A 15,887-nucleotide genomic window follows, 5' to 3' on the forward strand; every position below is an offset into this window, starting at 1 on the left:
ATAAACGTGTAAAAGAACAATTATGTCCTCGTTAGTAAACACTTCAATTACACAATATTTCTGCTAATCCCATAAAATCTTCACATATAATCTTCAGTATAACCCCTTATTCCTGATTAGATCACTACTATACAAGTAATATCCCCAAAAGAAACATGATAATTGCACCAACATGATCAAAATATGTAATTTATGCTCATTTTCCTTCAGTTTGGTAATTGCTAAATCAACGATGCACCATATTGCTATAGCGCATGCTCGTACAACAGAAAATGCTTAACCTTCGTCCAATACTAAAACCCTGATTTGTTACAGTACTTCCAACACCAAATAACTCTCATAACTGTAAAGGCATAGTGTAATACAGTCAACTTGGGGCTTTAGTTCACTGTTGAAACCTAGAGCAAAAGTAAATTTAATTTGATAAATTATATTGTGTCATACAAGTCGACTGAGGATTTCATTGCAAAGAGGAAAAACAAAAAATCAAGAAGCAAATGACAAAGTGGCAAAATATTGATAGGTTTTTTTCTGCGTTTCGTAATGTGTGAAATTACTAATGGTGCAAAGATTTCAAAGAAATATGGGTTTTTAATTTCATGTTGTGTCTTGTGATGTATTTCATTCTGTCAAAAAATGTTTTAATGACATATCATGTTATAATGAATTACACCATCTATCTAAAGTTGAAGTAATACATGTGTTCAACAGCATTATTGTTTATTTTGTATAACAAATGTAACACATATTTTGTATTATGTTTACGTTGATGTTCTAAAGAATAAAACCTATAAAGGGATTGGGTAACTTTGTCTCAGATTCTGAAATAAAATCCTGGATTTAGCTCATGCTGCAATGATAATTATAAACCTTTAGGGTCAGTCAGGAACCCCATGACTTTTTCAAGTCGATCTGTCTGATTATCAAGATATTTATGATTGGAAATTGAAATTTCAAAAACCATTTTCCTTCCGGTTTTTATAACAATACAGTCTATTGGAAAAAAATGAGTATGGTATAACTGGTCACTCAAAGATTTTTACTCTTTTGAGGCACTTCATGGTAATTTTGAAGCGCAATTTTTTTAGGGCTTCAATATTATACCATATCACAAACACTGATACCATGCATCTCAGATTTAACATTGTTAAACGATCGATGCCTTTAAGATCTATGAACCCACCTCAACAAGGTCACCACCTACAAGGTTAAGACCTTGACATCCTCTGATTATCTCCATAGCTTGGATGGATGTCAGACCACCAATCTCAGGAGTACCTAAAACCAGATAACGATGTTCATAATAATAATCTGGATTTATTAAGCGATTAATACGAAATACCGTCTCTAAGCGCTTTACAGATGCTATTACCCGTCATTGGTTTCATTCGCCCGCCATGTGCACCATCTCCACTCCCTGGGGAGTAGTCCTACCATATGGTCACCGTGAGGGCGTATTGCAATTGCTATTAAACACAAGGGGTGGTATTCTCAAAAGCGGACTAAATTTAGTCCATGGTTTAATCCACCTACTAAGTATGGAATGCCAAATGTCCATATGAATATATTTTTGAATAATTTGATATGTCCCTGAACTACCATGATAACATAATTATATCATAGATATATTATTGTTTATCAATTAAGTTATTACATTTTATTTTACTTAAGTCACAGATTAAATTATGGACATACAGTATATGGACACTTGGCATTCCAGACTTAGTCGGTGGGATAAACCATGGACTAAAGTTATTCCGCTTTCGAGAATAACACTCGAAGGCTTTTGACATCCTACCAGGTCCCCATATATCTCCTGGGTATGGAGTGATGAATGTAGATTAATGCGTTGCCAATATCAGACACGCGCAAGGCATGCTCAAGTTAATCCTCTTTTGTGAATTCGGGCCAATGTAGCTGCTTTCAAATAATCTGTTAACCTTATATTTGAACGAGGCTTAAGACAGGATTGTAGCTAGCCTAAAGCTAAGTGGCCTTTGAGATTAAGGGCCATGATCATTTGGCTTGAATTTAATTACTTCATGTCTTTACACCATTAAACCATTGCGTACTGGTACCGGATGGTCACCGTATTAAGCCTATGGGAAGTGGAGAACTCAGTAGTCAATGCGTTTAAAGCCCCATTGCACGACCTATAGCTACTTGCATGCGCCCTCTATAAAGCAAACAATGCCTAATAGGTGGCTGTTGGTCCCCCATGATCCCCTTTTTCTTATGTTAATCAAGAGCTGATTTGATGAGATAACCACCTGTCAGTGACCTTACAGGGAGGTCTAATCCCCCCTGGCCAAACTAGTACATACAGGCTTTAATGCTTTGTTTTTGTTAGCTGGTTTGTTTATGAAATGTTATACATTCTAATTACCTTCATGCTATATTTTGCAGGTCTTCTGGGTGCACCAGTTGGTCGGGAAGAGGGACCAATACGGTTACAGTGATTTAGTTTGCTTTCCTCTTCCCTGGCAGCCATCTGATGCACTCAGAGGACCTCCAGGAGGATTGTGCTTTTATAATTGACATTCTCTTAATGTTTGTTTACCTATATTTACATTGTCATATTTCTTGTGAATTGCCGAATAAATAATAAATAAATAATAAATAAATAAACAAGATGTCATACCTGTTCCAGGGCATAGTCCTGGGTCTATACCATCAATATCGAAGGACAGATAGACGGGTCCATCTCCCATCATGGCCCTGACTTCCTCCATCAGTGGGTTCATCGACTTGTGCCAACATTCTTCAGCAGGAACAATTCTGAAGCCCTGAAAAAATAAATTTTGAAGAAATAGTAATTAAAAGGATTGGGTAACTTTGTCTCGGATTCTAAAACAAAATCCTGGATTAAGCTCATGCTCTATGCTGCAATGATAATTATAAACCTTTAGGCCATTAAAAAAAATGTACATGTTTAGCGTCCCTGCCCGCTTCCTTTTTGGGGGCCGCCTCCTCTATTTTTTTTTTTAAAGAAAAAAACATGAAAAACACTGCTAAAATGGATCTATTTTGAAAGAAGAAAAAAAGGGCCTCCTCCTTCTTATTTTTTCAAAAAAGCAGGACGCTAAACATGTTTTTTTTTATTTGGCCTTAGGTCAGTCAGGAACCCCATGACTTTACAAGCCGATCGGCCGTCTGGTTTCAAGATATTTATGATTGGAAATCAAAATCAATTTTTGCGTTTTCCTAACGGTTTTCATAGCACTACAGCCTTTTGGGGAAAACAAGTATGATAAAACCAGTCACTCAAAGATTTTTCCTTTTTTGAGGCACTTCTTGATCATTTTGAACCGCAATTTTTTGAAGGGCTTCAATATTACACCATATCACAGACACTAATAACACGTAGGGCCAGGCATCTCAGATTTAACATTGTTAAACGACGCCTTTAACATAGGGCGAGATGGAAGAGTAAACAAATACAAATACATATTTAGACACCCAAAATGTGTGAAATATATATTAAATCAGTCATACCAATTCAGCTCCGCTTTAAAAAAATACGGTGACGTTAATATTTACAATACACAGGCCGGCTGGTTGTCTTCTATTATAACCAACACGGAGAAGCAAACAAAAAACCAGCATTGGCATTGGCTGGAATATAACGTCTCATTTTTCAACGGCTGGTTCAAAATTACCAAATATTTGTGGGGCCCCAAAATGGTTATATTTATGGATATTTCAGCTGTCTCTGAACCAATTTTGATCAAACAAAGATGATTTTGTCAATTACATTTTATATTCTTTCAAATTTGACACTCGGTCTTTCATTATCTCACAAAAAAAATATTTTGTGTAACGCCCTCTGCAATAAAACTCAACTATCCCTTTAAAAATTATATCGATCAGTCACTAAATAATCTGACCCTTTGTTGCTGTTTGTTTGTCTCTGTCTTTAGAAAGAATTTTTTTGCATAAGACGGGTAAATGGGATAAAATGGAAAGTGTACGGACGAAGAGGGAAATTCAGGTTACTATTTCCTCTGCTTTGAAAGGTAGTTATAAGGACTGGAGGATTTTAAATGCAAAGGCTTTTATATCATTTTGTCTTTGAATTGGTGCAAGGAACAAAAAAACAAAGCAAAAAAAAAAAGAAGAACATTACCATTTCTTCATTAAAGCCTTTGACTCCTGGGATGGGACTATACTGGGTGCCTCTAAGACCAATCTGGACCACCCTCTTGCAGTCCAAGCACCCATCCTCAACGGCGCGTCGGAACGGAGTACCGTGGGCTATCTTTTCACCAAGCATTGTGTCGCTGACGTCTGCATGGGCATCCACATGAACCAGACCTACAGGGCCGTACTTATCCTGATGTGAAGGTAGAGACATTTAAAAACGGTTTAGTTTTGGTTTATGGTTTCATATTTTCTCATTTTACAATCTACACGGTACAAACATGAATTCTATTGTCAAATTTAGGAACAGAAGGTGACTTTCCCATATCAATTTGTTTCCAGTGAGTATTAATTGAAAAGACTGAACTAGGAGAACATTGAAATATTGAGGGGCCTATGGTGAAACCTATGCTTGTGAATTATAGGCCTAAAAGGTAGTAAGATTTATAGTCTTTAAAAACAAAGAAGTATTCTCACAAAGTTAGATAGAGAAGATAAGGAAATCAAAGAGACATACTGAAGCTTTTCGTCTTGCACTCGTCAGAGAACATCGCAAAAATGAACCGATAGTCGAAATCAGACAATTTAAACTAAAGCTAAAGGAACAAGGTGCGCGTAAATAAATATTTAAAAAAGATAAATGTGAGAGAACACAGACAGATTGAGTATGCAAGAGAAGAGAGACAGACTGACAGAATGAAAATGGGAGGAAAAAGTAAAAGACATATAAAAACAAGTCACCGGTACTTGGTGACCTGCCAATTTAATGGGGGAGGGTGCACAAGAGTCATATAACCCCCTATTCTTGTCCCTTTTATTCCTTTTTTTGCCATGTAATTTGAGGCATATTTAGAAGTGCTCCATGCAGGCTGTCAATATTTTATGAAGAGAGGAAGGGAGCGATCAAAAAACAAGAAGAGCATGATGGATGAGAAGGCACGGTCTCTGCATCCCTTGAGGTGTGTAATGCGTACTTCAACTCACCTGGGTGGAATGTGGAAAATGTAGATTAATACCTTGCCAAAGGACATACAGTTCCTCCAAGGCATTTTTGAATCAAGTAGGCAACTAGGTGAACACTGAGCCAACAGGTTTTACGCTCCTGTACGGACGTACGCATATTAGGGACACTAGTACGCACAGGAGCGCAATACCCGTTGGCTCAGAATGCGGCCCTCTATATACCCAAGCTTGAGTAACTTTAATGGGAGGGGGTATAGTTGAAGGAGAGGTAATACCTTAATTGCTTGAAGGATGGGGTATGTAAGAGTGTGGTCCCCTCCTAGAGTCAGGGGCTTGCATCCATTTGCAACAATGGTGGCATATTGCTCTCGAATCATCTCGCAAGATTTCTTCAGGTCGTAGAGGTTAAGGGTCACGTCCCCGATGTCAGCAACCTGAAGCGACTCAAATGGTGCTGCGCCTATTTGACAGAAGTATACAATTTCAGAATTGACATTTGCTTTAATTAGGTGATACGTAACGAAGTCAACGTATCACCTTTTGATTTCGTCAAGATTTTTATTTATTTTTTTTTTTATTTATTATTCTTCCTCGAATTTGTTCGCAGGATATCTCAAGACTCAATAAAGCCATTGTTATGAATCTTTCACTGATGATAGATCTTAGTCTAACTTAGAACTGCGTGACTTTTCAAAGACTCAAAGTCATCGTGACGTCATCCAGGCGCCATTTTGTAAAAATCAACTTATGATCATATCTTCATAACGGAAAGTAATTTTACATTCATATTTATCAAGATTAAGATCAATATCCGTCGGATCAATATGAGGTCAATAAATGCGCGCAAAAATGCGCGTACGCGTAGGCGCGCGCGTCAATGCGCGCGTAAAATTTTAAATTGCTCAAAATCGTCTTAAATTTTTTTTGCATACGTTTCAGGCCATTTTAAGCATTTCATAAAAAATCACGCAAAACACGCATTTTTGCACGTTTTCGTTCGTCACGGCCGAACGAAAAATAATTTCTCCGCAAAAGCTCTTGACCGAATATTCCTCATATTTTTCCGGAAAATTTGATACCATGTTTAGCTCTTTATCACTATTAAAAACGGAATGAGCGTCCGTTCAAGATAACCGTCCGTACGCGCGATTTTTGTAATACATTGCATATATGGGCAAAAACATGCCTATGAAAAGTCCATTGGGATGAATAGGGATTGCCAATTTTTTTTTCATATTTAGATAGAGTATGAGTCGGAGGTATGATTTCATATCTCATTTGGCCATTAAGTACATCTTGACGGCATCATAATGGCCTTGGAAGTCAAAAATACAAAATTGCATATTATGACGTCATTGTATTTATGGAAAATGTAGTGTATTTCTCTCAATATTCATCGATTCTCTTTGAAATGTCGATATGTTGTAGATAAGGCAATTCTCTACAAGATCACTTTTCACTAAGTTTCATTTTAATGAGGTCATCATAGTACAAAATGCAATTAAAGGCCACATGTCAGAATTTTCGTCATTTGCGTGTTATGTCTATGGAAGGTGAATTTCGTTCACATCATGAATCTACATGGCATTCATCTATGAGCACTATCTATCTTATGTGTGCTCTGTTTTCTCCCAAATTGGGGTATGTTATAGCTGAGACCATGGGCTATAAAAACGGTGTACTTTGTTTTTTCATCGGATGTTGGGATCATGTCGGAATTTTCAATCGAAAGTTGAAATTGCAAATTTTGACGGAATCATTAGGTGATACGTAACGAAGTCTACGTATCACCTATTGATTTCGTCAAGATTTTTCTTTATTATTCTTCTTCTTCCTATTATTCTTCCTCGATTTTGTTCGCAGGATATCTCAAGACTGAATAAAGCCATTGTCATGAATCTTTCAATGATGATAGATCTTAGTCTAACTTAGAACTGCGTGACTTTTCAAAGACTCAAAGTCATCGTGACGTCATCCAGGCGCCATTTTGTGAAAATCAACTTATGATCATATCTTCATAACGGAAAGTAATTTTACATTCATATTTATCAAGATTAAGATCAATATCCGTCGGGTTAATTTGAGTTCAATAAATGCGCGCAAAAATGCGCGTACGCGTAGGCGCGCGCGTTAATGCGCGCGTAAAATTTTAAATTGCTCAAAATCGTCTTAAATTTTTTTTGCATACGTTTCAGGCCATTATAAGCATTTCATAAAAAATCACGCAAAACACGCATTTTTGCACGTTTTCGTTCGTCACGGCCGAACGAAAAATAATTTCTCCGCAAAAGCTTTTGACCGAATATTCCTCATATTTTTCCGGAAAATGTGATACCATGTTTAGCTCTTTATCACTATTAAAAACGGAATGAGCGTCCGTTCAAGATAACCGTCCGTACGCGCGATTTTTGTAATACATTGCATATATGGGCAAAAACATGCCTATGAAAAGTCCATTGGGATGAATAGGGATTGCCAAATTTTTTTTCATATTTAGATAGAGTATGAGTCGGAGGTATGATTTCATATCTCATTTGGCCATTAAGTACATCTTAACGTCATCATAATGGCCTTGGAAGTCAAAAATACAAAATTGCATATTATGACGTCATTGTATTTATGAAAAATGGAGTGTATTTCTCTCAATATTCATCGATTCTCTTTGAAATGTCGATATGTTGTAGATAAGGCAATTCTCTACAAGATCACCTTTCACTAAGTTTCATTTTAATGAGGTCATCATAGTACAAAATGCAATTAAAGGCCACATGTCAGAATTTTCGTCATTTGCGTGTTATGTCTATGGAAGGTGAATTTCGTTCACATCATGAATCTACATGGCATTCATCTATGAGCACTATCTATCTTATGTGTGCTCTGTTTTCTCCCAAATTGGGGTATGTTATAGCTGAGACCATGGGCTATAAAAACGGTGTACTTTGTTTTTTCATCGGATGTTGGGATCATGTCGGAATTTTCAATCGAAAGTTGAAATTGCAAATTTTGACGGAATCATTAGGTGATACGTAACGAAGTCTACGTATCACCTATTGATTTCGTCAAGATTTTTAGGTGATACGTAACGAAGTCAACGTATCACCTTTTGATTTCGTCAAGATTTTTATTTATTTTTTTTTTTATTTATTATTCTTCCTCGAATTTGTTCGCAGGATATCTCAAGACTCAATAAAGCCATTGTTATGAATCTTTCACTGATGATAGATCTTAGTCTAACTTAGAACTGCGTGACTTTTCAAAGACTCAAAGTCATCGTGACGTCATCCAGGCGCCATTTTGTAAAAATCAACTTATGATCATATCTTCATAACGGAAAGTAATTTTACATTCATATTTATCAAGATTAAGATCAATATCCGTCGGATCAATATGAGGTCAATAAATGCGCGCAAAAATGCGCGTACGCGTAGGCGCGCGCGTCAATGCGCGCGTAAAATTTTAAATTGCTCAAAATCGTCTTAAATTTTTTTTGCATACGTTTCAGGCCATTTTAAGCATTTCATAAAAAATCACGCAAAACACGCATTTTTGCACGTTTTCGTTCGTCACGGCCGAACGAAAAATAATTTCTCCGCAAAAGCTCTTGACCGAATATTCCTCATATTTTTCCGGAAAATTTGATACCATGTTTAGCTCTTTATCACTATTAAAAACGGAATGAGCGTCCGTTCAAGATAACCGTCCGTACGCGCGATTTTTGTAATACATTGCATATATGGGCAAAAACATGCCTATGAAAAGTCCATTGGGATGAATAGGGATTGCCAATTTTTTTTTCATATTTAGATAGAGTATGAGTCGGAGGTATGATTTCATATCTCATTTGGCCATTAAGTACATCTTGACGGCATCATAATGGCCTTGGAAGTCAAAAATACAAAATTGCATATTATGACGTCATTGTATTTATGGAAAATGTAGTGTATTTCTCTCAATATTCATCGATTCTCTTTGAAATGTCGATATGTTGTAGATAAGGCAATTCTCTACAAGATCACTTTTCACTAAGTTTCATTTTAATGAGGTCATCATAGTACAAAATGCAATTAAAGGCCACATGTCAGAATTTTCGTCATTTGCGTGTTATGTCTATGGAAGGTGAATTTCGTTCACATCATGAATCTACATGGCATTCATCTATGAGCACTATCTATCTTATGTGTGCTCTGTTTTCTCCCAAATTGGGGTATGTTATAGCTGAGACCATGGGCTATAAAAACGGTGTACTTTGTTTTTTCATCGGATGTTGGGATCATGTCGGAATTTTCAATCGAAAGTTGAAATTGCAAATTTTGACGGAATCATTAGGTGATACGTAACGAAGTCTACGTATCACCTATTGATTTCGTCAAGATTTTTCTTTATTATTCTTCTTCTTCCTATTATTCTTCCTCGATTTTGTTCGCAGGATATCTCAAGACTGAATAAAGCCATTGTCATGAATCTTTCAATGATGATAGATCTTAGTCTAACTTAGAACTGCGTGACTTTTCAAAGACTCAAAGTCATCGTGACGTCATCCAGGCGCCATTTTGTGAAAATCAACTTATGATCATATCTTCATAACGGAAAGTAATTTTACATTCATATTTATCAAGATTAAGATCAATATCCGTCGGGTTAATTTGAGTTCAATAAATGCGCGCAAAAATGCGCGTACGCGTAGGCGCGCGCGTTAATGCGCGCGTAAAATTTTAAATTGCTCAAAATCGTCTTAAATTTTTTTTGCATACGTTTCAGGCCATTATAAGCATTTCATAAAAAATCACGCAAAACACGCATTTTTGCACGTTTTCGTTCGTCACGGCCGAACGAAAAATAATTTCTCCGCAAAAGCTTTTGACCGAATATTCCTCATATTTTTCCGGAAAATGTGATACCATGTTTAGCTCTTTATCACTATTAAAAACGGAATGAGCGTCCGTTCAAGATAACCGTCCGTACGCGCGATTTTTGTAATACATTGCATATATGGGCAAAAACATGCCTATGAAAAGTCCATTGGGATGAATAGGGATTGCCAAATTTTTTTTCATATTTAGATAGAGTATGAGTCGGAGGTATGATTTCATATCTCATTTGGCCATTAAGTACATCTTAACGTCATCATAATGGCCTTGGAAGTCAAAAATACAAAATTGCATATTATGACGTCATTGTATTTATGAAAAATGGAGTGTATTTCTCTCAATATTCATCGATTCTCTTTGAAATGTCGATATGTTGTAGATAAGGCAATTCTCTACAAGATCACCTTTCACTAAGTTTCATTTTAATGAGGTCATCATAGTACAAAATGCAATTAAAGGCCACATGTCAGAATTTTCGTCATTTGCGTGTTATGTCTATGGAAGGTGAATTTCGTTCACATCATGAATCTACATGGCATTCATCTATGAGCACTATCTATCTTATGTGTGCTCTGTTTTCTCCCAAATTGGGGTATGTTATAGCTGAGACCATGGGCTATAAAAACGGTGTACTTTGTTTTTTCATCGGATGTTGGGATCATGTCGGAATTTTCAATCGAAAGTTGAAATTGCAAATTTTGACGGAATCATTAGGTGATACGTAACGAAGTCTACGTATCACCTATTGATTTCGTCAAGATTTTTAGGTGATACGTAACGAAGTCAACGTATCACCTTTTGATTTCGTCAAGATTTTTATTTATTTTTTTTTTTATTTATTATTCTTCCTCGAATTTGTTCGCAGGATATCTCAAGACTCAATAAAGCCATTGTTATGAATCTTTCACTGATGATAGATCTTAGTCTAACTTAGAACTGCGTGACTTTTCAAAGACTCAAAGTCATCGTGACGTCATCCAGGCGCCATTTTGTAAAAATCAACTTATGATCATATCTTCATAACGGAAAGTAATTTTACATTCATATTTATCAAGATTAAGATCAATATCCGTCGGATCAATATGAGGTCAATAAATGCGCGCAAAAATGCGCGTACGCGTAGGCGCGCGCGTCAATGCGCGCGTAAAATTTTAAATTGCTCAAAATCGTCTTAAATTTTTTTTGCATACGTTTCAGGCCATTTTAAGCATTTCATAAAAAATCACGCAAAACACGCATTTTTGCACGTTTTCGTTCGTCACGGCCGAACGAAAAATAATTTCTCCGCAAAAGCTCTTGACCGAATATTCCTCATATTTTTCCGGAAAATTTGATACCATGTTTAGCTCTTTATCACTATTAAAAACGGAATGAGCGTCCGTTCAAGATAACCGTCCGTACGCGCGATTTTTGTAATACATTGCATATATGGGCAAAAACATGCCTATGAAAAGTCCATTGGGATGAATAGGGATTGCCAATTTTTTTTTCATATTTAGATAGAGTATGAGTCGGAGGTATGATTTCATATCTCATTTGGCCATTAAGTACATCTTGACGGCATCATAATGGCCTTGGAAGTCAAAAATACAAAATTGCATATTATGACGTCATTGTATTTATGGAAAATGTAGTGTATTTCTCTCAATATTCATCGATTCTCTTTGAAATGTCGATATGTTGTAGATAAGGCAATTCTCTACAAGATCACTTTTCACTAAGTTTCATTTTAATGAGGTCATCATAGTACAAAATGCAATTAAAGGCCACATGTCAGAATTTTCGTCATTTGCGTGTTATGTCTATGGAAGGTGAATTTCGTTCACATCATGAATCTACATGGCATTCATCTATGAGCACTATCTATCTTATGTGTGCTCTGTTTTCTCCCAAATTGGGGTATGTTATAGCTGAGACCATGGGCTATAAAAACGGTGTACTTTGTTTTTTCATCGGATGTTGGGATCATGTCGGAATTTTCAATCGAAAGTTGAAATTGCAAATTTTGACGGAATCATTAGGTGATACGTAACGAAGTCTACGTATCACCTATTGATTTCGTCAAGATTTTTCTTTATTATTCTTCTTCTTCCTATTATTCTTCCTCGATTTTGTTCGCAGGATATCTCAAGACTGAATAAAGCCATTGTCATGAATCTTTCAATGATGATAGATCTTAGTCTAACTTAGAACTGCGTGACTTTTCAAAGACTCAAAGTCATCGTGACGTCATCCAGGCGCCATTTTGTGAAAATCAACTTATGATCATATCTTCATAACGGAAAGTAATTTTACATTCATATTTATCAAGATTAAGATCAATATCCGTCGGGTTAATTTGAGTTCAATAAATGCGCGCAAAAATGCGCGTACGCGTAGGCGCGCGCGTTAATGCGCGCGTAAAATTTTAAATTGCTCAAAATCGTCTTAAATTTTTTTTGCATACGTTTCAGGCCATTATAAGCATTTCATAAAAAATCACGCAAAACACGCATTTTTGCACGTTTTCGTTCGTCACGGCCGAACGAAAAATAATTTCTCCGCAAAAGCTTTTGACCGAATATTCCTCATATTTTTCCGGAAAATGTGATACCATGTTTAGCTCTTTATCACTATTAAAAACGGAATGAGCGTCCGTTCAAGATAACCGTCCGTACGCGCGATTTTTGTAATACATTGCATATATGGGCAAAAACATGCCTATGAAAAGTCCATTGGGATGAATAGGGATTGCCAAATTTTTTTTCATATTTAGATAGAGTATGAGTCGGAGGTATGATTTCATATCTCATTTGGCCATTAAGTACATCTTAACGTCATCATAATGGCCTTGGAAGTCAAAAATACAAAATTGCATATTATGACGTCATTGTATTTATGAAAAATGGAGTGTATTTCTCTCAATATTCATCGATTCTCTTTGAAATGTCGATATGTTGTAGATAAGGCAATTCTCTACAAGATCACCTTTCACTAAGTTTCATTTTAATGAGGTCATCATAGTACAAAATGCAATTAAAGGCCACATGTCAGAATTTTCGTCATTTGCGTGTTATGTCTATGGAAGGTGAATTTCGTTCACATCATGAATCTACATGGCATTCATCTATGAGCACTATCTATCTTATGTGTGCTCTGTTTTCTCCCAAATTGGGGTATGTTATAGCTGAGACCATGGGCTATAAAAACGGTGTACTTTGTTTTTTCATCGGATGTTGGGATCATGTCGGAATTTTCAATCGAAAGTTGAAATTGCAAATTTTGACGGAATCATTAGGTGATACGTAACGAAGTCTACGTATCACCTATTGATTTCGTCAAGATTTTTAGGTGATACGTAACGAAGTCAACGTATCACCTTTTGATTTCGTCAAGATTTTTATTTATTTTTTTTTTTATTTATTATTCTTCCTCGAATTTGTTCGCAGGATATCTCAAGACTCAATAAAGCCATTGTTATGAATCTTTCACTGATGATAGATCTTAGTCTAACTTAGAACTGCGTGACTTTTCAAAGACTCAAAGTCATCGTGACGTCATCCAGGCGCCATTTTGTAAAAATCAACTTATGATCATATCTTCATAACGGAAAGTAATTTTACATTCATATTTATCAAGATTAAGATCAATATCCGTCGGATCAATATGAGGTCAATAAATGCGCGCAAAAATGCGCGTACGCGTAGGCGCGCGCGTCAATGCGCGCGTAAAATTTTAAATTGCTCAAAATCGTCTTAAATTTTTTTTGCATACGTTTCAGGCCATTTTAAGCATTTCATAAAAAATCACGCAAAACACGCATTTTTGCACGTTTTCGTTCGTCACGGCCGAACGAAAAATAATTTCTCCGCAAAAGCTCTTGACCGAATATTCCTCATATTTTTCCGGAAAATTTGATACCATGTTTAGCTCTTTATCACTATTAAAAACGGAATGAGCGTCCGTTCAAGATAACCGTCCGTACGCGCGATTTTTGTAATACATTGCATATATGGGCAAAAACATGCCTATGAAAAGTCCATTGGGATGAATAGGGATTGCCAAATTTTTTTTCATATTTAGATAGAGTATGAGTCGGAGGTATGATTTCATATCTCATTTGGCCATTAAGTACATCTTAACGTCATCATAATGGCCTTGGAAGTCAAAAATACAAAATTGCATATTATGACGTCATTGTATTTATGAAAAATGGAGTGTATTTCTCTCAATATTCATCGATTCTCTTTGAAATGTCGATATGTTGTAGATAAGGCAATTCTCTACAAGATCACCTTTCACTAAGTTTCATTTTAATGAGGTCATCATAGTACAAAATGCAATTAAAGGCCACATGTCAGAATTTTCGTCATTTGCGTGTTATGTCTATGGAAGGTGAATTTCGTTCACATCATGAATCTACATGGCATTCATCTATGAGCACTATCTATCTTATGTGTGCTCTGTTTTCTCCCAAATTGGGGTATGTTATAGCTGAGACCATGGGCTATAAAAACGGTGTACTTTGTTTTTTCATCGGATGTTGGGATCATGTCGGAATTTTCAATCGAAAGTTGAAATTGCAAATTTTGACGGAATCATTAGGTGATACGTAACGAAGTCTACGTATCACCTATTGATTTCGTCAAGATTTTTAGGTGATACGTAACGAAGTCAACGTATCACCTTTTGATTTCGTCAAGATTTTTATTTATTTTTTTTTTTATTTATTATTCTTCCTCGAATTTGTTCGCAGGATATCTCAAGACTCAATAAAGCCATTGTTATGAATCTTTCACTGATGATAGATCTTAGTCTAACTTAGAACTGCGTGACTTTTCAAAGACTCAAAGTCATCGTGACGTCATCCAGGCGCCATTTTGTAAAAATCAACTTATGATCATATCTTCATAACGGAAAGTAATTTTACATTCATATTTATCAAGATTAAGATCAATATCCGTCGGATCAATATGAGGTCAATAAATGCGCGCAAAAATGCGCGTACGCGTAGGCGCGCGCGTCAATGCGCGCGTAAAATTTTAAATTGCTCAAAATCGTCTTAAATTTTTTTTGCATACGTTTCAGGCCATTTTAAGCATTTCATAAAAAATCACGCAAAACACGCATTTTTGCACGTTTTCGTTCGTCACGGCCGAACGAAAAATAATTTCTCCGCAAAAGCTCTTGACCGAATATTCCTCATATTTTTCCGGAAAATTTGATACCATGTTTAGCTCTTTATCACTATTAAAAACGGAATGAGCGTCCGTTCAAGATAACCGTCCGTACGCGCGATTTTTGTAATACATTGCATATATGGGCAAAAACATGCCTATGAAAAGTCCATTGGGATGAATAGGGATTGCCAATTTTTTTTTCATATTTAGATAGAGTATGAGTCGGAGGTATGATTTCATATCTCATTTGGCCATTAAGTACATCTTGACGGCATCATAATGGCCTTGGAAGTCAAAAATACAAAATTGCATATTATGACGTCATTGTATTTATGGAAAATGTAGTGTATTTCTCTCAATATTCATCGATTCTCTTTGAAATGTCGATATGTTGTAGATAAGGCAATTCTCTACAAGATCACTTTTCACTAAGTTTCATTTTAATGAGGTCATCATAGTACAAAATTCAATTAAAGGCCACATGTCAGAATTTTCGTCATTTGCGTGTTATGTCTATGGAAGGTGAATTTCGTTCACATCATGAATCTGCATGGCATTCATCTATGAGCACTATCTATCTTATGTGTGCTCTGTTTTCTCCCAAATTGGGGTATGTTATAGCTGAGACCATGGGCTATAAAAACGGTGTACTTTGTTTTTTCATCGGATGTTGGGATCATGTCGGAATTTTCAATCGAAAGTTGAAATTGCAAATTTTGACGGAATCATTAGGTGATACGTAACGAAGTCTACGTAT

General features: G+C 36.1%; 1 protein-coding gene across 1 annotated transcript in view; it reads right to left on the reverse strand.

Moving 5' to 3' along the window:
* The window catches only part of LOC115922594 (guanidinobutyrase-like), a 37,727-nt gene that overhangs the window by 9,197 nt on the left and 12,643 nt on the right, over positions 1 to 15,887 (reverse strand). The window contains exons 4-7 of the mRNA XM_030981739.1: positions 5,379 to 5,563; positions 4,127 to 4,333; positions 2,642 to 2,786; positions 1,184 to 1,278 (exon numbers count right to left, since the gene is read on the reverse strand). Of these exons, the coding sequence (XP_030837599.1) occupies positions 1,184 to 1,278; positions 2,642 to 2,786; positions 4,127 to 4,333; positions 5,379 to 5,563 (632 nt within the window). The remainder of the gene's footprint in view (positions 1 to 1,183; positions 1,279 to 2,641; positions 2,787 to 4,126; positions 4,334 to 5,378; positions 5,564 to 15,887) is intronic.

This window comes from Strongylocentrotus purpuratus, unplaced genomic scaffold (assembly GCF_000002235.5).
Source record: "Strongylocentrotus purpuratus isolate Spur 01 unplaced genomic scaffold, Spur_5.0 spur5_scaffold_12, whole genome shotgun sequence".
In the NCBI taxonomy this organism is placed as follows: Eukaryota; Metazoa; Echinodermata; class Echinoidea; order Camarodonta; family Strongylocentrotidae; genus Strongylocentrotus; species Strongylocentrotus purpuratus.